General features: G+C 37.3%; 1 protein-coding gene and 1 long non-coding RNA gene across 3 annotated transcripts in view; one reads left to right on the top strand and one right to left on the bottom strand.

The window, feature by feature from the left end:
- frmpd3 (FERM and PDZ domain containing 3) overlaps positions 1-27988 on the bottom strand; it is a 131460-nt gene that overhangs the window by 14660 nt on the left and 88812 nt on the right. For both annotated transcript variants that reach the window (XM_034305796.2, XM_053235653.1), the window contains exons 3-8: positions 11570-11682; positions 9844-9998; positions 9410-9512; positions 9198-9243; positions 7726-7830; positions 2516-2623 (exon numbers count right to left, since the gene is read on the bottom strand). In XM_034305796.2, coding sequence (XP_034161687.2) covers positions 2516-2623; positions 7726-7830; positions 9198-9243; positions 9410-9512; positions 9844-9998; positions 11570-11610 — 558 coding nt within the window. In that variant the 5' untranslated portion in view covers positions 11611-11682. The remainder of the gene's footprint in view (positions 1-2515; positions 2624-7725; positions 7831-9197; positions 9244-9409; positions 9513-9843; positions 9999-11569; positions 11683-27988) is intronic.
- On the top strand, positions 52-8940 carry LOC128318632 (uncharacterized). Its single transcript, XR_008302043.1, has 3 exons — positions 52-6260; positions 6406-6495; positions 7655-8940. It is a non-coding gene; the product is annotated as an uncharacterized LOC128318632 (long non-coding RNA).

Here is a 27988-nt window from a genome sequence, read left to right as displayed (position 1 = left end):
TATATATATATATATATATATACAGTTGAGGTCAAAAGTTTACATTCCCCTTTCAGAATCTGCAAAATGTTTATTATTTTACCAAAATAAGAGGGATCATACAAAATGCATGTTATTGTTTATTTAGTGCTGACCTGAATAAGATATTTCACATAAAAGATGTTTACATATAGTCCACAAGAGAAAATAATAGTTGAATTTATGAAAATGACCCCGTTCAAAAGTTTACATCCCCTTGATTCTTAATACTGTGTTGTTACCTGAATGATCCACAGCTGTGTTTTTTTGTTTACTGATAGTTGTTCAAGAGTCCCTTGTTTGTCCTGAACAGTTAAACTGCCTGCTGTTCTTCAGAAAAATTGTGAAAGGGGTATGTAAATTTTTGACCTCAACTGTACATACATACATACATACGTACATACATACACCGATCAGCCATAACATTATGACCACTGACAGGTGAAGTGAATAATATTGATTATCTCGTTACAATAGCACCTGTCAGAGGTTGAGATATATTAGACAGCAAGTGAGCAGTCAGTACTCGAAGTTGATGTGTTGGAAACAGGAAAAATGGGCAAGCGTAAGGATTAGAGAGACATTGACAAGGGCCAAATTGTGATGGCTAGATGACTGGGTCAGAGCATCTTTAAAACAGCAGGCCTTGTGGGGTGTTCCTGGTGTGACCTCTTTTGGCAGGATAATGCGCCCTGCCACACTGTAAAAATTGTTCAGGAATGGTTCGAGGAACACGACAAAGAGTTCAAGGTGTTGACTTGGCCTCAATCCAATCTAATCCAATCGAATATCTGTGGGGTGTGCTGGCCATCAAGTCTGATCCATGGAGGGCCCACCTCGCAACTTACAGGACTTAAAGGATCTGCTGTTAACGTCTTTGTGCCAGATACCACAGCACACCTTCAGGGATCTAGTGGAGTCCATGCCTCGACAGGTCAGAGCTGTTTTGGCAGCAAAAGGGGGACCAACACAATATTAGGCAGGTGGTCATAATGTTATGGCTGATTGGTGTATCTACTATATATAGTAGAACACATCAAAATATTCAAGGGTGAATGGTTCTCTCAGTCCACCACTCATATGTGGTGGAAAATATGGAGGCAGAAATGTGTGTGTACCTAGTAAACATATTTGGCATTTACTTCACTAATGCAACAGTGGAATCGATTGAACTGAGTTGAGCATTCATCCTGAACATTCATCTTTAGAAACAGATATGTGGGGGTTCTTAGTATCTCACGGCCGTGCTTGGGAAAAGGTCTTGGAATATAAATGAGTGAAACGTGTTGTATGCAAACACTGTATCCTCAGTGCTCCTGAGTGCTTCCTGCTGAGGCCGAAGCAGTGTTGCATTGCTCTTACAGTGCAGCATGGATCCATATTGATGTGAAGCGAATAATTACCTGAGTGCTTGGTTGGGCTTTTGTCCACAGAGTCTCATTCACCTCCAATCACACATTTATTGATACATACAGGTTTGCTAAAGCAGCGCTCTTCCCCTCAAATTATGTTAATCTGTTTTGGTAATATTGACCGAAGGCTAAATCAATGAAAATGCTATTGGGTTCACTCAGTGAAAGAGAATTTTGCCTTACAGAGGATCACGTCTAAACATTTACCTCTATGTGTTTTCCTAAAGGCAAATGTTTATTGCTTGTTAGCTATTGTATTATACAACAACTAGTTGAATACTAATTTTGTTGCTTTGATCATCGTTTTTGTCTCGTCAGATATCATCATCCCTGATCCCTGTATTGGTTTTTAGACTTGCACTGGAGCCTTTTTGCTTTATCTGAATGTTTATCATCCTTTCTGCATCATCCTTGCTGCTGAATCCATTCAGAACAATAATCCATAACCCATTCTATGAAAATAAAGAGCCTTTTGGAGCAGATGTGGTTGAGTTAATGAGTATGAATTGGACAATGTAATACATTTTGCATGCTTTTTTCATTTCGCATTTGATTTTAAACTAATCTGGAACAATTACAAACAGATGCAAGGCTTTTTTCCTACTCTAAGACGAAGGTCTACATCCAATCTCTCCCCTTTGTTGTAAGAAAAGATTTCGAAATATCTAATAATGTAGCCTAATGAGTCAGCTATGAGATGTGTGTCCTCCTGATGTGTCAGTTGAAAGACACTAATGGTTTTTTCTTCTACTTTCAGTCATGTGTCATTGACAAGACTGATTCATTTAAATACCAGTAATTAATTGCAGTACTGTGCCAAGAATTAGGCGCATGGTGAATTTAATGAGTTTGAGATTTTATGAAAAGTAAATGCTGTGCTATTCATCATGTGTCATCTATGATGCTTTGGCACATTATAGCAGCTCATAGTGAGTCCAAAAGGAATGACTGTAGCAGCACTTTGCACTCAGAGTTTCTCTTTATGTAGCCTGGTATGGCATTAATCATCAATCACACACACTGAATGCCCTGATGGTTACAAAAAAGCAGCTTTGAAACCTGATGTAGTCCAAAAACACGCTTACCCTGACCGTGGTGCGGCTGTCAAAAGTGAAGGACTTGATTTGCCCATTCTCCAGGAACACCTTCAACACGTTGGGTATTAGTAGCAACGAGTCGTCCTTAAGCATGGTCTAACAGAGAGCAAGAAAAAGTAAAAAGAAAGAAGAAATAATGAAAAAAGGCTAGTAGTTGGTGACTCCTGGACCAGAGAGGTTCTTGCATAAAGAGTATCACATAAGGTACTTTATATGCTCAGTAAGGATATCGATTAGGTTGTAAGGGAAGGGGAAATAAAAAGGTTATGAGAATTATAACTTGGGAATGAGAAGGGACAAGAACACAGTATCCAGTCAGACAACAGTTAAAAGGACAAGGTGTGTTACAGCCCGTGATGCAAATTCATTAGTGCAGTGATGCCAGAATGAGGAAAAAAACAATACTTTTGGAGTCTACAGGAGTACACTCTGGAACAATCAAAGAGCAATTTGTTTAATTTCTATAGTGCATCTTTTTAATATGTATGCACAATCAGACACTGGAGCTGGATTTATTCATGCTGAAGAGTTCTGGCTCAAGGTTACATCTATTTCCATGACTTCCACATCATTTTGAATATTTGGAGGAGGTATTTTCTACTATTACTAAAAGAATCTTCTGAATGGGTTATTTATTGATGTAATTTTTTTTTAAGTGCGTCTCCTCTCAGAACATATAGAAAGAGATTACTTCATTAAATGTGTAATGACACTGTGACATAATATGTGTCTTGTGTTAAATTTCAAACAACTGTTTAAAATTGTTTGCGCTCCAACCCAATAGCTTTTCCCCCTACACCTTGGGGCTATAAGGTTCATATGCACTTATATGCAAAAAGAAAGTCTCTGTGTGACACTTTCTAGTCAGGTGATATCTATAATAAAGTATTATATACATTGTTATATATCATTATGTATAGTACACATCATTATATATGAAAATGCATTATATTTTATAGCTATTTTCATTATGAATTATAAATTGTTACATAATGCATTACAAGCACTTCTCATAGCACCCTATCACCATTATGAAAGGAACTCAGCCCCAGTTCGTATAATGCATTATGAGGGGTTTCTTTTTAATAATCTGCAATAATAGTCAATACTCAGAAAGTATTGGAACGGCAAGGCCAATTCTTTTGTTTTTGCTATACACTGGTGACATTTGGGTTTGAGATCAAAAGATGAATATAAGATGATAGATAAGAATTTCAGCTTTCATTTCCTGATATTTACATCTAGATTTGTTAAAGAATTTTCAACATGGCACGTTTGGTGGCAGACGATCCAATTTTAGGTGAGCAAAGTATTGGAACAGATAGTCTTAAAGTAAATTACACTTTATATTTTGTTGCATATCGCTTGTTTACAGTAACTGCATCAAGTTGGCAACTCACTGACATCACCAAACTGTTGCATTCTTCTTTTGTGATGCTTTTCCAGGCTTGCACAGCTTCGTTCAGTTGTTGTTAGTTAGTTAGTTGGGGGTTTCGCCCTTCAGTCTCCTCTTCAGGAGGTGAAATGCATGCTCAATTGGGTTAAGGTCAGGTGATTGACTTGGTCAGTCTAAAACCTTCCACTTTTTCCCCTGATGAAGTGCTTTGTTGTGTTGGCAGTGTGATTTGGGTCATTGTTTTGCTGCATAATGAAGTTCCTCTAAATTAGATTGGATGCATTTCTCTGTAAATTGGCAGACAGGATGTTTCTGTAGACTTCTGAATTCATTCTGCTGCTACCATCATGAGTTACATCATCAATAAAGATTAGTAAGCCAATTCCAGAATCAGCCACGCAAGCCCAATCCAAGACACTACCTCCACCATGCTTGACCGATGAGCTTGTACATTTTGGATCATGAGCAGGTAATTTCTTTCTCCACACTTTGGCCTTTCCGTCACTTTGGTAGAGATTAATTGGTTCCAGAGGTTTTGTGGCTCATCTCTGTATTTCTTTGCGAATTCCAATCTGGCCTTCCAATTCTTTCTGCTGAAGAGTGGTTTGCTTCTTGAGGTATGGCCTCTATATTTCTGCTCTCGAAGTCTTCTTCGAACGGTGGATTGTGATACCTTCATCCCTGCCCTGTACAGTTTGTTGGTGATGTCACGGATTGTTGTTTTTTGGTTTTTCTTCACAGCTCCCACAAAGTTTTTGTCCTCAACTGCTGTTGTTTTCCTTGTCTGACCTGTTCCATGTCTGGTCATTAGGACACCAGAGATTTCTTTCTTTTTCTTGATGTATTGTCTATGCCCAATGCTTGTGCAATGTGTGTGATCAATTCTCCCTCTTTTCTCAGATTCATAATGGCTTGCCTTTCTCCCATACACAGCTCTCTGGTCTTCATGTTGGTTTATCCTTTTTAACAACAAACCCAGGGCTCAAACTAAGAGTAGATATTCAGAGCTATTAATTGTTTAATCAATCAGCCTAACATGGCACACCTGGGCAACAAGAAACACCTGTCACATGTTCCAATATTTTTTATCATTTGAAAACTGGATGGGTTCAAACACAAGGTGCCATGTTCTAAGTTGTTTAACACATCTAGATGTAAATATCAGGAAATTAAAGCTGAATTCTGATTTATTGTCTCATTCATCTTTTGATCTCAAACCCAAATGTCTTCAGTATATAGCAAAAACTTCTAACACATTATGTTAAGAATTTATAAACACTGCTACGAACAGTAATGCATTTTCTTAAATAGTCATAACAATGTATATAATACCTCATTAATGCATTAAGCTTTAGAGGCTAATTTATTCATGCAAATGTAATTCAATGGTTCAGTGAGATGTGATATTTGTTTCATATATATGTACCATGTATATGTATATACAGAACTAGCTATATAATACATACAGGTGACAAATTAAAGGAAAAAACAGCATAAAGTGTGTTAGAAAGGTATTGGACCACTACGAGCTGCCAGAACAGATCATGCCTTTGCATCGATTCTACAAGTCTCTGGAACTGTACTGGGGACATAAATACAGTTCTTCCAAAAGATTTTCCCTCAGTTGGTGTTTTTGGTGATGGTGGTATACAGCGCTGTCTAACTTGTTGCTCCAAAATCTCCCATACCATAGGTGTTTGTTTGGGTTGAGATCTGTTGACTGAGAAGGCTATAGCATTCGATTTACATTATTTTCATACTCAAACCATTCAGTGACCCTTATTCCCTGTGGATGAGGGTGTAGTCATCCTTGAAGAGACCACTCCTATCAGGATAGAAGTGTTTCTTGATAGGATAAAGATGATCAGTTAGAAGAGCTTATATTGATTTGGGGACAAGTGGATCCAAACCATACAAGCAAAATGTTTCCAACAACAGAACAATGCCACTGACTTTTCCGTTACTTTGGCACCGTTCTGTATGTATATTTGTAGTAAAAGTTATTCTTTTTCAGTGTCTACAAGCTTAGACTGCTATAAACTATAAACTGCTCATCAGGTATTACAGAAGTTACAATGGTGGTTCTTATAGACATTCTCATTTTATTGTTATCTCTTCAACCACATGAAGCTTTGACCCAGTGCTTTGCGTTGATGTCTTGACATTTTCACCCTCCTTCATTTCATTTTTTTAGAGTGTTCTTCCTTTTGGTCTGCTTCTTCCTTGCTGCCTTCTTTTCACGTTTAATTCTGTTAAGGTGCCTGGTGTTGGTTCCTTGTTGACATGACTGTGCCATCATCATACAGCAGATCTGTAAGGATCATCTGATGAATGCAGGTAATGGAAGCAGATGAGCTGATTCCTAACACTTTTAGACTCAAGAATATCAAAATGTACTGATGAGTAAAGTGAGGATTGTAAGAAGAAATGATGTGAATATGAAGCCTGACCAACTCCCTTATAGTTTCTTGTTCTCTTATAGAAAGGACTATTGGCAAGTCAGATGAAACAGTCCCCTAGTCTGTCAATTGCCAGTTGCGCAAGATGGACTGAAATGATTAGGGAGGCTCAGGTGAGGTGGTTTGATCTTTACCGATTTGGGCCCTCTAGGCCTGATCAGCGAGCTTCTTCTTCCAGGAGAGCTGCACGCCCCTCCCATTCTTCCTCTTTTTTAATATGGTGTTCGCAGCACCCGAGGGTGTTGTGTTCACTCTTCCTTGCTCGCAAGGCAGATATGAGACTGTATAGGACATAACCCATGGAAGGAAATGTTAACATGGGCACTATCGACCCATGTCCATGTCCAGCTAGAGGGGATGGCAGCTTTAGCGCAAATGAAAAGCTACAAATGAATGGACTCCTAGAAACAACATTAAGTGTTATTGGAAAACTAAGTCGTGGCTGGGTGCAGTGCTTCTCTGATCTCCATCTAATTACACCAATAAGGTTCTGGTATAAAACTGTTACCATACTGGGATTTTCTTGAGCATAGTCCATCAATTTGCATCTTTTGTTACAACTCAGCTTTCCTCATTTGCCATTTTGCCCTAATAATTCCATTATTTAATTAATAGACATTAGAAGCTGCTGCTCAATTTTGGTGCCTGGTACATTAAAGGTGTGGTGAATGTTTTATGTCAGTTTGGTCTCATTTCACCTTCTGGACAACAGAAGGAAGGTACACATATGTTATTCATGAATTATTATAATCTCCCTGTCTGGCTTCAGTCCTAATCTATTTGGGTGGAATTTGGGTAGAGCAACTATGGAACCACACCCTAAGCCAAGCCATTTCCAAAGCCTATATTTTAATGTAACCTGGAGAAAATATACTCTGGGTTTACTTCAAGCTATGAACTCTGAGAGCTCACAGTCAAAGGAGCACTTAGGTGAGAATGAGGGAGTCAAAACAACTTAGTGTTGTATATCATTTCCCTTAGCTCCTCAGTATGATGGAATGGGTGTACACTGAGACGGAATTTATGCTTGGTCCCCTGGATAATGGATCTACAGTATGATGCAATGGGATGAGTAGGGTCTGAAATGACAGCAATGTGGCAATATGAAGGCCACCCACTGAGGAACATATTAACACTCAAATTTGAATAATTCTGCCATGGGCCACATGACAGTCATCATAATCAATATTCAAAATTGATGGTCGCTTTCTTGGTGTTCCCCAGTACCCCAGTGCTGTGTTACTTGTAAATATTTTATAATTCTCATTTCAGAAACCACCCCAAGCACGTTACCACTGATATGATTTGGGAAAAAGATGAGCGTGACAGGCAGCAGGACATACTGAGTCTGGGTCACTGATGGACACTTGCTCAGAAAAGCGCACTTTGGGGGGATTGGTTCGCAGGCGAGCTTTCTTGGCTGCACTTATGAAGGCAGATTTAGGCGACTAAGGGAACAAAACAGAGAGAAAGAAGAAGAAGTGAATTACTTCATTTCATGTCACCATAAAGATTTTTTAATGAATTCAGCAAATTGGTAAGCAGTGTGTTTGGTTTTAAGATGTTATGTGGACAGCAGAGGTTAGTAATAACATGCAAGTTACATGAGTAACTTTGAACAAATTATACTCTTACTCCAGTAACACTTTGTTCACACTAGTAAGCGACAAATGACCATTCTGATTATCCTTTCATTAAATGTGTATAGAAACATTACAAAGAATAAAGCTTGGAAGGATATTGTAGAAATTGTTCGTGCCTCTGGTGAATGTTAGCTTGCTTTGCTCATCTGCCAGCAAAGCCTATGAAGTCTAGCATGTAACGTGTAAATCAAACAACCAGATCAAATCAGTTTTTACACTGATTAGTGGATTATTTAATTCAGTTTAACTAGTTAGCTTTAAAAATATATATACACTATATGGTATATATGCTACTACCATTCTCATTATTAAAAAAAAAAGCTGGACAGTGCATGGCCACAAGCAACGACAGTAGCAGTCACACCATGGCTGCAAGAGACAAACTACAATCGAGCCAAGGGACTCATTGCACCCTAGTGTGAACATAAGGTAAAGTAGTATAGAGAAAAATGTATTTACTTTATTAAATTTGGGCTATGTTCTCCCCTCTACATTAGATTTGTGGCTGAATCCCAAATGCCTCAACATTCCCTCTATTAAAGATGTGCACTAAGATTAACTATATCAAAGTTAGCTAGCAAAGAATGCTATGCATATTTTTTCTTCACAGACTAGAGGTGTTCTTTATATGATTTTATACATACGTATGTTATGGTTATGATCTTATCATCATCATCATGATCATCATTGCATGTTTACAAATGTGAAACTGATCCTTATCTCAAGTATCATGCTACTGAAATTGTTTTTTACCAGATACTTTTGCACACTTACTCTAGTAGTTATTCTAATGACTACTTATACTTTCACTTAAGTTATTATTTTTTAAAAGTAATCGAACTAAGATTCTTACTAAGACTACTCTACACATCTCTGCTGAACAGTCATGTGAAATAAATGGTGGGAAAAAAGGTTTTCATAATTGTGGAAATCAGTAATTCTGCTATATAAATTCACATTAAAGTTTCATTACATGCATGAATGCACAAGACTCCATAATTAGGCACAGTTGGAAAAAGATTCATCACGTTATTGTACATAGAGCAGTTTTTTCCTAAATTACAGACGAAAAAAATAATTCCCAATAATGTTTGAAGAGATGGCTTAGCAATAAAAGGTGCTGTTGTGTGAAAAACATATTGTATCATAGAAGAAACGGATGATGCCATTACCTGTAGAGGCTGCAACACAGTGAGAACAATTGAATCGTTGCAATTCCTGTAAAGAGAGACATAGGAGGAAGTCAGGGAGGTGCAACAAGTCAAAACGAACATAGCTGAAATAAACTATCTTGTCTGATGCAGCCACAGAGAATATGCAATACATTAAACATAGTCAGTTATGACAAGGCCCTTCCACGTTTGGTGACAATAAAGGATGTTACCTTACAAGGTCTATGACTCTCTCCCTGGGTGCGTCACTGACGTTTTCCTCGTTGATGACTAGGATCTGATCACCAGCAAAAAGCTTGCCGTCAGATGGTCCGTCTGCAAGCCAACACACAGAAGGTGTGTATTTTTTGCAGCGTGGCTGTGGGAGATCACTTGTTCTCAATACCTGCTCATGAAGCCACCAATTGGATCACCTCTACCTTAATGGTATAGCAACTCAATTAGAATTGTAATGATATGCTTTGGGTTATTGAATGTAAGTGCAGTGCACAGTGCACCTGAGACATTCAAATACGAGTATACAATAAAACAAGCAGTCACTTTTAGCGTAGATGAGATTGGGTGGCCTGGTGGAGCAGACGGCTGCTGTGTCCCAGTGGGCTGCAGACGTCTGGTCCCCAGGTCCTGCTAGAGACACGTGTCCTACCCGCAGAGACAGAGCGTACAATGACAGGCCGTTCGCTGCCGGCAATGAAGCCAAAGCCGTGGATCGGGTGGCGCTGGATGCAGACCTGTCGAGCTATGCCAGACGTCAGGCTACCACTGTCCATGCCATCCTGACTCTCCTCTAACATTGCAGGACTGGGACAAAACAGCATAAGAGTTAACTCTTACTTAACAATGTCCCGTTGACCCAGGCATTTGATTCTGTACCAAAATTATATAGTTATAAAATCTGTTTGAAAATATCTTGTTTTTATGTTATATATTATCAATGTATACTACCCTGATGGGTATGGATGCAAAAACATGCACAAGGATCCTCCTGAAGGCATGTGTGTGCATGTGTGACTGGGTCAAATTTACTTGAACAAAATTTTTAAAACATAAGTAAGCAAGTATCATAATGTAATGTAGTAACATAAATAAACAAGTACCTAAATTCTCAAAAATTATAATTGTTAATTAATCCAAATTTAGTCATTTTGAACTGAACAGTAAGTTAACATGGGCGTGCTGGGGTCAGGTATGTCACGGAAATGATACACTCCAATTTTAAATCCACATCAGCTTTTTAAACTCTTATGGTAAGCAAGGAATGATCTGAAACATTGGAATTTTTTTTTTTTTAATTTGTTGATATGGTTTACACCACTTACAAGCTGTCTTCCCTGAGTCGGTTAGGGTTAAGGTTAGTAATGGCAGCCACAGCCAGTAAATGTTCTAATATGCCACAACATAATTAGCTTTTTCTATACATAATGTCACGATACAATAATCTGGTCATATCTCTGTGTGACACACACATCCAGGTTTGCAGGAAAGGAAACCTGCTAGACACTCTACTGTGCCATGTTAAAGTCATCCGGATGCAATAGTTTTATCATTATAGACACCACCCTGAGACATTAACACCAGACATATAGTCTAAGTGATATTTTTTAGAAAGAATTTGGATTAGTTTCTTATATGAGCTGTTATATAAAAGATTTTTAATGGACTACACTTTCAAAAAGTGGTGGAAGCTTGTCCCCAGTGTCCCCAGCAAAATTTACACCTATGTTGATTATAAGATCAGTTTTTGTTAATATTACTCATTACCAAAATAATACTAAGTGCAACACGCTGTATTTCAACCGTCTCATATTCTGCCAATGACTAAACTTAGCAGGTAGTGCTAATGTGGCTACCATGATATGAAAGTTAGTAGTGTAGTTAGCAGTATGCTAGCTAGCAGCACTAGCCTACAGTGTAAAGCTTGCTAGTGTTCTTGTTAAACTCACAGCATAGATGGTTTCATAAAAATGTTAATGTGACTTGAATGTGAATGAAAGCTATTAGTAGCAGTGGCAATATTATATTGAAACATTCTGTCAATTCCTAATTTTCATTTAAAAAAAAATGTTAGCATATTTGCTAAATGAAACTTGAATCTCAATGGGAGAAAGATTTTTAGTCCTAAATCAGGTTAATGTTTCATGGTAAAACAAAGAATCCATTTTATTAAATCATATCTGGTGTTATGTTTGAATAGAGAGGATTTTTCTGTTGCCGTCCTCTGCTTTATTAGGTATGATGTTGAAGTTATGTACAGTGCTTATTTTCTGCCCACTCTTCAACATTGTCAGAATGTAAGAGTATGAGATAACACTTCCTTGCATAATTAGGCTCTTCTAACGCACTTTGCATATAATGTTAACTAAGCTGCTCACCTGTCACATTCTTTTGGGTGTCCATCCTGGACCTGGGCCATGCCCTGCGAGGAGAAGACAGGATGGAATAGTGTTTCTTTGCCACAGGGTCTCTCTGTTTCGCACTCATTCACCTGAAGAGGAGGAGAGCAAAGAAAGAAGAGAAACATGGTTACATGAAGAGGTTTATTTCTGAAATACTGCCATAGCTTAATGCATTGGTTGTAACTGAAAGCAATGGAATGTTTTAGGATGTGTGTTTGGAAAAGCATTTACAGTTTCAGTAGCAATGTCAACTAAGGGTGGGTGAAAGGACAAAAATATCATATCGCATACTTGAAGACATTTCTATGTTCCACAGTATGCGTTTTGATATAGGTTTGCGTTCAATGAAACTTTCATTTAATGTCTACAGAAATCAATTATTTAACAGTGAAAAGGAAGAAAAGTGTGACATTTTACAATTCTGAAGATTCAACACAAAATTTTAACATCACCTGCTTCCAGTTCCAATCAGTGTTTTTAATTGTCATAAACTACATTATACAGTGTATGTATATATATATATATATATATATATATATATATATATATATATATATATATATATATATATATATATATATATATAAACACACTCACAAAGCACTGTGTTAGGAACACCAGTACACCTACACATTCATGCAATTATCTAATCAGTTACCAGTGTGGCAGCAGTGCAATGCAATGTAAAATCATGCAGACATGGACCAGCAGCTTTGGGTAACGTTCACATCAAACATCAGAATGGGGAAAAATGTGATCTCAGTGATATCGACCATGGCATGATTGTTGGTGCCAGATGGGCTGATTTGAGTATTTCTATAACTACTGAGCTCCTGGGATTTTCACACACAACAGTCTCTAGAGTTTACTCAGAATGGTGCAAATAAGAAAAAACATCCAGTGAGCAGCAGTTCTGCAGATGGAAACACCTTGTTGATGAGAGAGGTCAATGGCGAATGGCCAGACTGGTTCGAGCTGACAGAAAGGCTACAGTAACTCAGATAACCACTCTGTACAATTGTGGTGAGCAGAGAAGCATCTCAGTATACACAATACATCGAACCTTGACGTGGATGGGCTACAACAGAAAAAGACTATGTCAGGTTCCACTTCTGTGAGCCAAGAACTGAAAGCTGAGGCTGAAGTGGGAACAGGCTCACCAAAACTTGACATTTGAAGACTGGAAAAAGGTAGCCTGGTCTGATGAATCTTGATTTCTGCTAAGTAACTCAGATGGTAGGGTCAGAATTTGGTACCAACAGCATGAATCCATGGACCCAACCTGCCTTGTGTCAACAGTGCAGGCTGGTGGAGGTGGTGTAATGGTGTGGGGAATGATTTTTTGGCACACTTTGGGCCTGTTAATATCAATCAATCATCGCTTGAATGCCACAGCCTATTTGAGTATTGTTACTGACCATGTGCATCCCTTCATGGCCACAATTTACCCATCTTCTAATGGCTACTTCCAGCATGATAATGCACCATGTCACAAAGCAAAAGTCGTCTCAAACTGGTTTCATGAACATGACAATGAGTTCTCTGTTCTTCAGTGGCATTTCCAGTCACTGGATCTGAATCCAATAGAATACCTTTGGGATGGGGTAGAATGGGAGATTCACAGCATGAAAGTGTATCTGAAAAATCTGCAGGAATTGAGTGATGTAATCTTATCAACATAGACCAGAATCTCAAAGGAATATTTCCAACATCTTGTGGAATCCACAAAGAATTGAGGCTGAGAGCAAATGGAAGTCCTACCCAGTATTAGTATAGTGTTCCTAATAAAGTGCTCAGTGTGAGTGGGTGTGGGGTACATATATATATATATATATATATATATATATATATATATATATATATATATATATATATATATATATATATGTATATATATATATATATACACACACACACACACACACAAACACTGTATATATTTATATACTGTAAGTGTATTTACTATGATACTGACCAGCCCTAGATCAACCTGCACACAGTGCTGGCAGTCATGATGGGCTATTATTTAGTAGTTAAAACTATTAAGTAATCTGAATAATTTATTTATGAAAATGTAGGGTATAATATAGGTAAAATATAACCCGTTGCTTCAGAAGAATGTTAAGGATGACCTGTCAACAGTTTTTTCTTTCACGCTATCTCTCTATAGTACTTTATGTTCAAACATGCAGTTGTATAAATCTCAGTCTACAGTCTTCCAGCATTCTGCTACTGGCTCATGCTTGGCTTGCGGAGCAAAAAAAAAAAAAAAAAACACAAAATCGGAGGAGGCATAGAGACCTTGCCATCCATTAAGTGCCTGCAGTGTCTGTAAGCCATTAGCCATGTCGATATGCTCCTTAAAATCAGACATCCTGTGTGGAGGGCAAGAAGGACTTATGGACTTATACCCCTACTGATGAGGCCGCATAAATATCTCTTTTAAGAAACCAATATTGGACATTTCTACAGAAACAGTATATTCAAAAAATAAATAAATAAAATAACTTAAACAACATATCTGGTATGCAGTAAGGGTGTAATGTAATGCCACTATCTGTATCTGTATCTTGCATATGTATTTCAATGTTATGCCCTGAAATTGTACATTCATGTAAACACGTGACATCATGTGAATAGTATGTGATAAAACCACATGTGAAAAATGAACATGAAAATAAATGAATCATGTAAAAACAAATCACATTTGGAAACAAAGAATTCCGTGGGGAAAAAAAATCACACATGAATAAAGGATACACAAGTTGCTTCTCATTTCTTTAATTCCACCTCCTTATTTCCTTTCCTTGCGTCCTTCCTTCTGAAGAAGCAGAGAAAGGATACAAAAAAAGGAAAAGAGGACAGGAGGAATCAAGAAGAAACATATTTACCAAATGAGACTTGCTCACTGAAGGGTCACTCTATTGTGCCATTTATTGATGACTTGATTACAACATGCTGTTGTTGTTGTTGTTTTAGCCTAAACAAGACTCTACTCATCTCCTTACATCTTGGTTCTTAAAGCAAGTCATATTCACTGACATTCATTCAAAGGTTACATTTTTTATTTTGTGGTTCATATTATTTTATCATTTATTTCATACTCTTACATCACTTGCCAAAATAAAAAGCACCTGTGTGTCGTTTATTCAAAAGAATCCTCTCTTCATTCCGTGACTCCTCTGAGCTGATTTTAAAAATTGGTACATCTTTTTTAAGGATGGTGGACTTCAATTGATTTCTGGTCCACGAGTTGAAAGATGTAGGTTTGAGGAATCAAGGAGGCTTCAATTAGAGTTTTGGGATGCACCCCCTGACTCTGGTTGTGAGTAGAGACCCTGAGCATACAGAGGAAGCTTTACATAATAAGCTGTATTCAAGAAGAAAAAAAACTTGCACAAAGGTCTGAAATAAACAGTTCAGTCACAGGCCAATTATTGCAGTAAGAAACCACATCCCAAGGGCACTGGCAAGCCAGATTGTTGCCATGGTTACCACCGCACAGGCTTGATAGGAAGCGAGGGATGATGAATTGACCGCTTCAAATGATGGCTTCAGTTTCCATTACAGACACAGAGATCACTAAAGAGAGTCTTTAAGAACTGTTTGCCCCATTGTACTTTGAAGAGATGAAACTCAACATCTCTGACTTTTTCTTACAACCCAAACCCTGAGGCTTCTATTCTTCGCCTGAGTAGAAGAGTTTTTAGAAAACATGGGTAACTGAATCTACAGAGATTTCATTGTGTGATTTTCTCTGTAGCACAGTGTTATACTTTAGATTTAAAAGATACTCAACAATTTTTCTTCTAGAATACAAATGCAGTCATCCGTTTGGCAGTCAACTTTTTGCAAGCTGTTCAGTCTTCTCTAGACATAAATTTGCACAGCCAGATGCTGTCCAATTTGTTGCGAGTCATTGACCGTCTGGGAATTTTTGTTGTGTGCCATGCAGTCAAATCACATAGCTCCCCCTAAACATTACAAATTTCTGCCAGCTTAACTAAATCTCTCCATGTTCCACCCACAATGATCAGTTTGAGAAATTGCAAAGAACAGTCTTTAAGGAACAGCTATAAATGGAAAAGTATTTTCTTTACTCTGTCTCTGAAACATCAGTATCAATGACTGAGGACCTAAAATCCAACAAAAAGACAGCTTGCATATCATTAGTCATTTGCTGTCAGTCAGAATTGGCCATGGAGCTAGAACAATTCCAAGCATGAAAAAAGTCTAGATAGAAAAATCCTAGAATATTAAACAAAATCTGCCATACTATTGACCACAAGGGCATAATATCTTTTTGGAATAACATTCATCCATTTTAACAGATTTTGAGTTAGTTTGGTGTGAGCCAGTAAATCTTCTTCAGTCCTTCAGTAATCTGACTTGAAAATTTATTCATATTCTGTTACTTAGTGACTGTCATATCTTAGTGAAAGTTCCCCAGGTGACTTGATATTTTAATATTATTTAATATTTTATATTTTACCTTTAATTTAATAAGCACACAAGGGAGTGAATCTATTGGATCTCAAATTATTATGACTGAGAGATTCACTAAAACATTTCTGTAGCAGTCTCAGCCACATAAATCTATCCATGTCTATTAAATGTATATTATAGACATGTGTGCATGAGCACTTATCTCTACAGTGCCCAAAAATGACAGACAGATACTAATTGGACATATCTACATGGAGTATTCAACTAAAATGTGTAAAGGTCCAGTTACATAAAAATCCTTGCTTACTAATGTCCACATACGCAAATAACAAGTCTGGATAGTGGCAACAGTTATCTTTTAATGCTTAACCATTAGTCATTTGTTCATGGTTATTAATAAAACACATCAATTAAAGTGGTTTTATGTTTTGCACATTATCATTTTTGACTAGTGCCACAGACTCTGAATAGATGAGATGTTTAAAACTTGAAGCTGAGAATAAACGCACACAAACTTTTTTTTTTTTAACAAGCCATAGCATCATTTCAATAATCAGACCAGACAGGGTAAATGGAATGCAGTAAAAATCTATGAAAGTCTGTGAAAACTCTTTCCTTAATGACCTGCCTTCAGGTAAATCATTTACATAAATACATGTGATTGGCTGCAATAGAGGATCTGCTAGAGAAGATGCAATAGTTCATGTTTAAATAACTGGAACTACATTGATTAGTTCTGCAAAGTGCTCGGTTCGATCTGCTGAAACACTTTGCTTGGTCTGCATCTGGACTGCAAATCCGGACACTCCGTGGCAACCTTGGTGTATAGTATTGTATAGTTAGACTATGATAAATAAAGAAGCTGTGGCTGTTTTAAAATGATTTTAGACCCGATTTACTGGTTATCTGGTTATGTCATTTATCTTAATATTGACATTTTAACCATATGCATTAACACTTTTAGTTAAACACATATTTGGAGAGCCAGATTGCTATATCACATGTCAATATGCAAATCTTCTTATTCCATTTGACCACCAACTTCAAGTGTTGTCCCTTGTTTTCAGTTTTATGCAAAAGATGGTTGTCACATCAAAAATTGCAATTTTACACAATGTGACGGCACCGTGTGTTATGAAATGACAATATTGGCAGAGGATTTTGTGTAGTCTATATCGGAGAGATGGCTGTGTTTACGCTTATGTACTATGATGCAATTATGCATATATGCTTATATATACTCATGTTGCATGAAACCAGGTGCAACCCTGCAGGAAACAGTTTAATATTCTGTTTCTGTGCTTTGCGAGTTGTTACAGATTCAGTATTTGGCTTTGCTCCATTTTAGACCTTCTATTCTAAATCTACAACCAACTCAAGCATAAAGCAAACTATCTTATGGAGATGCCTCCTGTGTGTGTGTGTGCACAAAAAGTCCTTCAACACTCCTTGCAACTTACAAAAAAATCTTCATCTATATTATTCCATTATCTCCATGCCTACTCCAGTGGAGGTTTAGAAACCATATTATGGTTGGCATTTGACTCTTGGCTAAGCAGAAATGAAAGCATTAGATTTTATCTATCCTTGCAGTAGGTGGTATTATAATACATCTGTACAGAGGACAAACAAAAGCCGATGGGCCAAATATCAAACCACATGCTGGATCCTGCTAGAAGATGGCAGTCATTCACCTTCTTCACTATACTGCATAAATTGCTCCCCTGCTAATGCCAGATGGTGTCCATTTAGCCTGAGCCATTAACTGAGTCCTCACTTGCGAGAGACGGCAGCTTAACACCAGTGATTGATGTTTTCGACGGAGGGGGTTTAGTCTGACTAGAAGTTGCACAGTTCATGATGATGTTTGCCAGGACAATAATGCTGGATGACTTGTGACTTGACATAAACATGATCCGAATAAGTAATATTTCCATAAACATTGGTGTGTCATGAAAGCAGTCAAGAGGAAACAGACGATACACTGCTTGAGATGACGTTAATTTAACGTGAAATTGAGGTTACAGCTTCTGGCAGAACTTTGCTGCCGCTGTCTCAACCACAACAACAACAGGGAATGAAACTCCATACCACCAGCTCAAGCCAAAATGCAGAGACTTGGAGACCTGCTTAATCAGAGAAAATGTCTATAATAGTCTACAAAGGGCAGAATAAAGCAGGGTTTTAAGATGATGTGGAAAGTGGACTCTGGATACATCTAAGGCCATACATTTGTTGGCATAACAATCATGCACGCTTCACACTGCTTAAGCCACTATGTGTATTTACACTACCAGCACTGAAACTAGAAAAAGCTGACATGCTGGTTTTCCAAACATTGAAGATACACCTTACATTGACATGTAAGAGTTTACTAATTTATTTATTTTTATTTCATGATATTTTTACTTAATTATTTAGGGTTATAGCAGCACGCTAGTCCTCGTTCGATCCTGAGCTTGGGTTACTCATTAACATAATATAATATGTTTATATTATTTATTGATTCTGTTCTCTGTTCCTTGCTAATAAATGTGCTTTATATGTTTTATAGTTGCATAATTAGTCAACCTGCCACACTCTTTTGGATTTTTGAGGCTAAAATTAAAATTAACACATGCAGTCTTAATGTTTTTTTTCATGTGGTTTGAATTTCTTTTGTACTTGGATATAGATGTACAGTTTTCTCAGGTTATATAACACATTCATCCAAACTAAGTTCAATGTTCGAGTTCAAATTGCACATTTTTAATGATATTATACAAATTACAAATACCACATTTCCCAAACACTGCACCCAAAACTCTACACCCGAAATGAAGTGTCCTTGTCTTCAAAAGAAGTTACACAGCTATTTAATGCCTTTGTAAAATGCTGTTATAAAAACCTAGAGTGACTTCTTCATAGTTCACATCCAATTACCAAAAAAATATGCTCTATTTTTTCCAGCTCGGCAAACAAAACTGCGTATAAAACGTTCACATCATTTCAACTTACATTCTTCTCACATTCACATAACTAATTTACATTTGTTCCCAAATTAATGTCAGCTTGGTTAGTAAGAGGAAGAGGTAGAAAGACATGGGAAAAGAACAAGAGATCAGGCAAGGGAATGAGGAGAGCATTGAGGAAGGAGAAGAAGAGGAAGGTGGTTGAGAGGAAGAGCATGTCTCACATAAAATTACGGCTACTCCAATTGATCATGTCCTCAGCCATTGATTTCTCACTGAGAACAGAGAGTGCATAGAGACAATACCATACAATACAGCAGCATGCATCATTCTTCTGAACTCACTAGTGATTTACGTTTACATTTGCATTTGCCGCATTCAACCGAAACATTCCAAATATTAGGAACAACTGTAATCAAGACAGTTTCTGGTAATTTGGGAAAATGTCCAATTCCATCATTGAGCATTGAGTGGTTTACTGTAAAACCCATCCATGTTTCCTAATGGTGCTTCCTCCACCATATTCTCCTTATCTGAATTCTGCTGAAGAGTTCATTTCCTCTGGGAAATGGAAAATATTTGAAAGAAACCTCAGGCCATGGATGACGCTTGTGGAAATATCCAGGCAAATGCATGTCAGACAGATTCAAGACTCACTGCTTTTTCCCCGAGGTGCAGTGCTAGAGAAACATTATGTGATGTGGATGAAAGTCTCTCGCCTTGGAGAAATGTCATATTGATTGAGAAAAACTGTATTAAGGTGTTATTTAAAGAAGCCAGATATTCTTTTTAAGTTAGTTTCATCATTACTTTTCCACTACTCATGTCCTGTGTTTCCTACAAATAATACAGCATTGCATATCCAACTAGAACATTAGAAACAAGTAAATGTCAAAAATAAGTAAATGTACATTCCTGGGAAAAAAAAGAAGAGCCAAGCCCAAAATGCTTAAATATGCAGCTTTTAATGGTCTTAACAACAAATCATTGGTCAGAAAATTAGCAAGAATTAAACAAATGCGCCACCATTTGCTCGTTTACTTTTGCTGTAGTGAACTGTTTGGGGAAAAGCTAGAAACAGGGAAATTCACTTATATAGTCTTCTTGTATGCAAAGGTAAAATCATGATAATGATTAAAATGTTTGATGTAAAATTCAAATTAACACGTGTCTGCATGTACAAAATGTTTCAAAAATATCTCCTGGGATGTTTTTTTTTTCTTAAAAGATTAGGGATTATTTGGTTGTCTGCCTGATAAATGGAACCAGTATTGATAGAGCAGGGAGATATCTAAAGTATTTGTTTAATTCTTGCTAATTTCCTGACCAATGATTTGTTGTTAAGACCATTAAAAACTTAATATTTTGCCATTTTGGGCTTGTCCCATTTTTTTTGCCCAGGAGTGTAAATAGTAAACATTTGAATATGCAGGTGGAAACTTTGTATCTTTTACAAAATTTAATTAATCTCTCAAGAATCTTTATTTAGTCCTTAACTATTCCCACCTTTATGTCAAATTAGTGTTGCATCCTAGAATTAGTGTCTTAAATCTAATATAGTTAATTCTGCTGTATCCTCTTATTGGCTTCACTGAGGTATAGCTCTTTTCATGTGTATATATAGATTATACTGCTGGATGTTTAGAAGTGCATGTAAATTAAATGTCTGGATGACAATGGTAATCTCTCAGATGATCTACCCACGGGCCACAAAGCATCTGATATATTTTGTACACTTTTCTGGTAACAAGCTTCAGAATCTTGAATCATGTGCTGCTTTTTAAGTGTAAAAAAAGATACACTATATGGCCAAAAGTATGTGAACACCTCACTATTACACCTAAATGTGTCGTCCACACACCCCCCCCCCCCCCCCCCCCCCCCCCCCCCCCCCCGAAAAAAGTTGCCCACAAAGTTGGAGGCACATAATTGTCTAGAATTGTCACACAATTGTCATTGTATGCTGTAGATTTCCATCCACTGGAACTAATCGGCCCAAAAATATTCCAGTATTACTATTCCCCTGTGCACAAAGCGAGATCCATAAAGATATGGTTTGCCAAGGTTGGAGTAGAAGAACATGAGTGACCTGCACAGAGCCTTGACCTCAACCCCACTGAACACCTCTGGGATGAATTGGAACTCCAACTGTGCACCAGGCCTCCTCACCTGATATCAGTACTGGACTTCACTAATGCTCTTGTGGCTAAATGGGCACCAATCCCACACAGCAACATCCCAAAATCTAGTGGAAAGCCTTCCCAGAAGAGTGGAAGTCATTAAAGCAGCAATTTGGGGCAAACTCTGGAATGGAATGTTCAACAACCACATATGATTGTGATGGTTAGGTGTCCACATATTTTTGGACATATGTATCTTGCATATTTGAAGATGGTCTATTGGAAAAGATCTGTGACTGGTCATCTGGCTTGTCAGTCAATTTGGGACTTTCTGTTTAAGTAAGAGTTTCTTAGCAAAATGTACCAGACTTTCTAGCAAATGACAAAAGCCTGGCTTGCAGTACTGATGAGGCTGCATTGCTGTATGTGCTGTGTTAGCACATTAGTTGAAAAGTTTGTGTTCATTTATCATCAAGAGTTTTAGCTCACCCAGCTAGCCAGTGAGATAGTGATAGCCAGATGATATTCAAAATATTGAAGCCTACAAGTGATATGTTCATAAATCAATCAGTAAGGGACAACAAAACAGGGGGTTAATGCAACCTGATTATTACTGCAGTATACAGCTTAATACAATGTGCAAGTATCCATATGTTCATTTAGGTAGCAGCAGTATACTTTATATTATTATTTGTGGTAGTAGTGGGCTAGAATGTCTTCTTGCTAAATAAATGGTGAAAACCAAACACCTTTAATGCCTGTATGAAATGTTATATTCACCATACATTTTCACTGTACACTGATCAAATATATTATTTGAATGGTGGTTAATTATAACAATTGTAACATTTTCTGTGTAGTGCAGGACTAGCATTTGTTTTTTTTTAACCCAAGATGCAAGTGTGTAGTTATTATAATTCCATGAGTAATACATAAAGAGCTAATTATACAGTACATATGAAGTGGATAGAAAAAAACAAGAATCCAAATTAATGACAGATGCATGGCCTAAACAAATACCTAATTAATAAATAACTGGGCTATATAATTAGGTTTGTAGGAATTATTCTAAAGATGATATACACAGGGTGGATGGTTTTGGATATATGCAGTGTAATTGCTATATCTTGGAATCAAAGATATACGGTTCATAATAAAATGTTTACTTTCACTCATTTTATGGGAAACCTCAACAAGGGCCTTGTAGGTATTGTGTATGCCTGTACCTGTTCATTATTTTTGAGCTTTTGTAGTTTCCTATTCATAGCTATTTTAGGGGCTTCCTCCTAAAGTCAGGTTGTTAATAATAGGTGTATATCATTATGGATATCTGCATGTACACAAACAGCAAAATCTATGTACACACCCAGTTTCTCTCTCTCTCTCTCTCTCTCTCTCTCTCTCTCTCACTCAATCACTTTCAGTACCACCACTTTATCCTGGTCAGGATCACAATGGATCTGGAGCCTATCCTGGGAACACTGACCATGAGGTGGGAATACACTGTGAAAAGGACTCCAGTCCACATGATTTAGGTTTTAAAAAACTGTGTGTACGTTCAATTCAATTCAATTTTATTTTATTTATACAGCACCTTTAACAATGGTCATTGTCATAAAGCAGCTTTACAGAAATCCAGATATAAAATTAAAAATATCCCTAATGTGCAAGCCAGAGGCAACAGTGTCAAGGAAAAACTCCCTGAGAAGACAAGAGGAAGAAACCCATCCTTATGTGGGCAACGCCAGATTATACATAATCTCTCTTGTATAACTGTATATTATAGTGTCAAATAGTGCTAATTGTGTTAACAGGAACATGAGTATGAGCATCATTAGAGTTTTAACTTTAAGTCTACTGTATCAACTGTTCAGTAATGGAGACTTGAGTATAAACTGTTCTCAGCAATTGCAGTCTTTACAATTAGAGTGTGTAGTCTACGACTCACAAAACCCCCTTTACAAATCCCATACACGATAAGATTGTGTGCATATCTATTAACTTTAGGTTCCACCTAAGGATTAAATTAGGATTTCTAACCATCTTGGGACGGTTAATGATGCTAGCATTTTAAATAGGTTCTACTTGGAACCTTTTCTGAAAGCCAACCATCTGTTGTCCTAAACATCCAAGAGTTTAGGACAAACTGGATCACCCTTTATGGTCCTAGATTTTTTTTTTAAAGAGTGTCTACATATAAATCTAAATATAAACATTCATATGTAGAAACACTGATGGAAAAATCAATATTCTTATAAATGAGGTAGAAGCTTGTTAGAACATTTTAGGGGGTGAGCTCTTTTTCGGCATCATCAATAATGGAAAAAATGCTGAGTGGCAGCAATTGACAGTTACTCTAAATGTCAGGGAAGTTCGCAGTGAAAAAAGTGGCCTACTTTAAAAGTTGGTGTAAAATGAAAAAGTGGTGCAATGTAGATACAGCAGGTTCAATTCTAAGTAAGTAAGTAACTAACTTTAACTAAGTAAAAGTCCCGATTCACTTCTCCCAAGTTTATACAGATAGCAGTTTGCAATTAAACTGTTTGTTTAATTTCTAGACAGATTGTGGAATATATGAGAATCCAGTCCCGAGAGAAAAGAAAGTAATTAGAGGAAGGCATCCAGTGCAATAAGAGTCTCCTCCAGTGAAGTCCAATCGTGACATGTTTTAAATGAGCAAGTGCTGCTGACAAAAAGAAAAATTATACAGACTGTAAATTACATCTACACTGAGCTTAGAGTAATCAAAAACATATTGTCCAACAATAGTAGACTGCTGAAAGAGCTTTTTTTTTTTCAAAAATATTTGCACCATGTATGAGCTTACCATTTTTTCACATTCGACTATTCACATTGCTGAACTGCTCATGCACTTGACATATCGCTGGGGCGCATTGATATCGTTACTGTGATCAGGGTTAGGGTCAAGTGGAACCGCTAACCCATTAAGCCTTCTCTAAGGCAAAATTGAGCAGAACCTCACAAACAAAGCTCATCACCATTTAAATTATTGTCAACGTACAATGATTCATTAGACCATTGAATGTATTTGTAAATGTAATGTATTTGTTATATCTTTTCTATGCAGAAATTTATCAGCATTGTTGATAAAGGTTATCAATGGGTGCCCAGGGACATCATGGAAGAGTTATATATGTAAAGCATAAATCACAACAAGGTGCGTTGTTATGGGAAAATAATCAGTGATGGCATGGTGTGATATAGCTTGACATGAAGGTTACTTTTACTATAACAGCATACCGCAAAATATATTTTTCCTCTTATTCCACAGCAATTTGTCAATGCTAATAATTTCTTATTTATTAATAGATGACATGTCAGACTTTTTTCATTTATAGTTACATTTAATGTTGTGGAGCATCTGTGAAATAACTTCCTGTTATCATTATAACACCTATAAACATTCACCCACCAGCCTCTCTTATTTTCCCTTGAAGTTAATAAGACAAAAAATGCAGCTTGTCAGAGTTACCAAGAAACCGCAAAGCCCTCTGCCCTGAAGACTTTCCACACTTCATAACATCTGACTGTTACGAAGTGCCGATGCTGGAGACTCCTTCTAAAAATACTAAATAAATATTTCCTTAGAAAACTTGACCATATATCAACAATTACAGAATTTTTAAAATCCATTGGAGGAGGTGGTGTGTCCCATTACAAGTGGGTTACAAGTCCCATTGTAAACTGTTACAACAGAAATGATTGAGTCAGTTCCTCACTTGCATTGCTTCCCTAAAATGTAGGTATGCTGGGTGAACTCAAGTTGATCACAACTAGTTAGTCAGAGCCAACTGCAGAAAACAGATTGTTTACACATTAATGGGGTATAATCTGGCAACGAAAATCAGTTAAACCAATTACGAAAACCAATTACAATAAAGGCACCAATAGTGCCTTATTGCACGGATTATGTCTGGAAATCCACCGATTATTGAGGATGTTGGATGGCACGACATATCTAAAAAACTTGTCGAGTATCAGTTGCTCTATAACACCAGTGTTTTTTAATAGCCTGAGGCACATTTGTAATTTTGTTGAAAAAGGCTTCACATGTAAATACTGAAAAGAAAGTACACCTGGGTGGAAATGTACTTAATTAAGTCTCAATGCTAAACTCTTTTAATAAATATTTTAGTTTAATTAGCACTGTCATTAATTAAGTACATTCATTTTTTAAACAATTAGTTGATTTCATTTCCATGTCAAGCTTACTTTTTATAAATTCCAATGAGCACAGTAATTTAAGATCCACTTTATTTATAACACTTAAACACCAGCTTTCACATCTTAATTTATTTTCTTATATCACTAATTGGTATTACCATTTTTACAAAGACCAATTTTACCTTGCCCTTTACACACAATATGGAGCATACTTCCTGCCAAGTCTCTAGTACTTTGACTCATCCGGAAATTATTAACATGATTGCATTTCCACACGACCTTCATGAGCAAGTTAATATAGTGACCCAGGATTACTTTGCACCTACACTCCTGCTCAAAAAGGCTCTCCCTCCATCTCCTGTCTATCCCACCACTATATTTCCTTCTTATACCATAATGTGTGATGGTGGCCTAACTGACTCTGAATATGAGGCCTTGAGAAGTAGAACTGTTTTTAAGCTATTAGCACCACCTATTCAGTTACGCTATTTACCAGACTAAAATGTTTAAAATAATTCTCCCTCCTTCAACAAAAGCAGGAGATATACTGTAGTTATGCTTATTCTATCATGAGTAAAACATTTTTGTTTATTTAAAATGATTTTTTTGTTTATTTAAAACTGCCTAATCGCAATTATTTTAGCGATCAGATTATTTGAGTAAACTTCTAAGATTAATCAGCACAAATAGACATAGTTAAAAATTATGTTTGTTATTATTAACTCTGTTCATATAATTTAAGGGCTTTGAACTAGGAACTCTTTGCAATTATTGTTTTTTTCATTGAACAAAGTAATATTTAGTTGGACTATATCCTAGCATTCTCTGAAAAGCATAATACATTTATTTTCAGAATCGTTGCTGTAGAATTTTGTTTATTGTCTGGTTTATTGCTTAGCTTGTCACACCTCTCTCCCAGTGCAGACCCATGCTAAACCATGGTCCCTCCTGCTACATTCCCCAGTAATAATGTAGATGTAGCCCAGGGAACCATCCAGCATGTGACTGAATCTCCCTTACAAGAGCCTGTGGATCCCAGTGAAGTGAAAAGTATGTTGCAAAAGTGAAGCAGGGGTCCCCCACAGAGAGTCACATTAACATTCACAAAGGCCTGCTGGCATTGCTCTGACCAGATCTGACTCGCTTTTTAGTGAGATCAGTCAGCACACTGGTTATGGCAGCCCCAGGAAATGTCTCACCTTTTTCAGTCTTGGTTTGCCGGAAGACCACAATTGCAGCAGTCTATCAATTTATTAACACGCTTGCCTATGATCTAAGCCCCTGCAGAAATTCTCTGATGACTCAGTGGTGGCCGGGTGCATCAGAGATGGACAGGAAGATGAGTATAGGGACTTGATAAGCAACTTTGTTGAGTGGTGTGGGAGGAACCATCTACTCCTCAATGTGGCCAAGACAAAGGAGATGGTGGCTGTCTTCAGGAGGAAAAGGACCATAACCAGACCAGTAAAAATCATGCAACAGGATGTGTGAGCTTGTTGACACCTACAAGTATCTTGTGTGTCCACCTTGGCCACAGTCTGGACTGGAAGGTCAACACGGAGACTGTGTAAGGGAAGGGGATGAGCAGCCTCTATTTTCTGAGGAAGCTTTTAATGTTTGCAGCAAGATGTTGGAGATCTTCTACCAGTCTGTTGCAAGTGCTATCTTCTTTGCAGCAGAAGCAAAATAATAATGAAGGCTGGCTCTGTCCTGTGTTGCCTTTGGACAGTTTTGAGGTGGTTGTGGAAAGGTGCACCTTCAGTAAAAGACTCTTTCAGCTCTGCTGTAGCAAGAAACGGTACAGGGGGTTGTTCTTACCAACAGCGATCACTCTGTACACCAATTCTTCATTGTGCCAGGACATTATTGTGCATTAGAGCCTATTCCTACAATAAGGTCATTAGACATACAGTATGTTACATTCTTGTACTGGGTTACATTCTGCTTTCTGCACTGATGCTACTCAAATGATTGCACCATACAACTGTACAGCTGTGGTCACTCTGTTGATCACAAGTACTCCGCTGCAAATCCGTGGTTCCATACCTGCTGTTTTGTATTATATGCACCACACATTACATTAATAATTTATCTTCCCTGGGGTTAATACTCCATATTTCACTGACACTTTCACATGAATCAGAGGACCTGTGTATATAAGGCTATACTCACATTATATCCTGTATTATATTGTTTTTTTTTATTATTATTATTATTCTAAATACTCTTGCCTGCACACTCTACCTTTTGGATTGATGCTTAATCTGCGATTTTTCCTCTGGCATTAGTCAAGTCATCTATCTATCTATCTATCTATCTATCTATCTATCTATCTATCTATCTATGCAAGGCAAGGCATTGGATAAGCATACAAAGTTTGAAACTGCATTCACCTTTTAGAAATCCATGCAGAAATGGACTCTCCGTTCACATTGGGCCATTACTCTCCGTTCACATTGGGCTATTACTTCCCTCTCTGGCATTTTCCCCGATTTGAAACACTTTTCTTTTGTGTTCAGGAAAGAGATACAATATGTCTGGCTGCAAAAAACAACACCAGGAGGTGTCTCTGTGTGGTGTTCGCTGAGGTCAGTGCACCTCAGCAAGAGAGAAAAGACATCAGAAAATTTGGCTTGCATCTTGGCAACCTCTGATCTCTGGTGAAAGATGGTCTCCAAGTGGGATTGGATTGG

Source organism: Pangasianodon hypophthalmus, chromosome 7, assembly GCF_027358585.1.
Source record: "Pangasianodon hypophthalmus isolate fPanHyp1 chromosome 7, fPanHyp1.pri, whole genome shotgun sequence".
NCBI lineage: Eukaryota > Metazoa > Chordata > Actinopteri > Siluriformes > Pangasiidae > Pangasianodon > Pangasianodon hypophthalmus.
The sequence above is the reverse complement of the archived record's forward strand: the minus strand, read 5'-3'. Positions and strand labels throughout refer to the sequence as shown.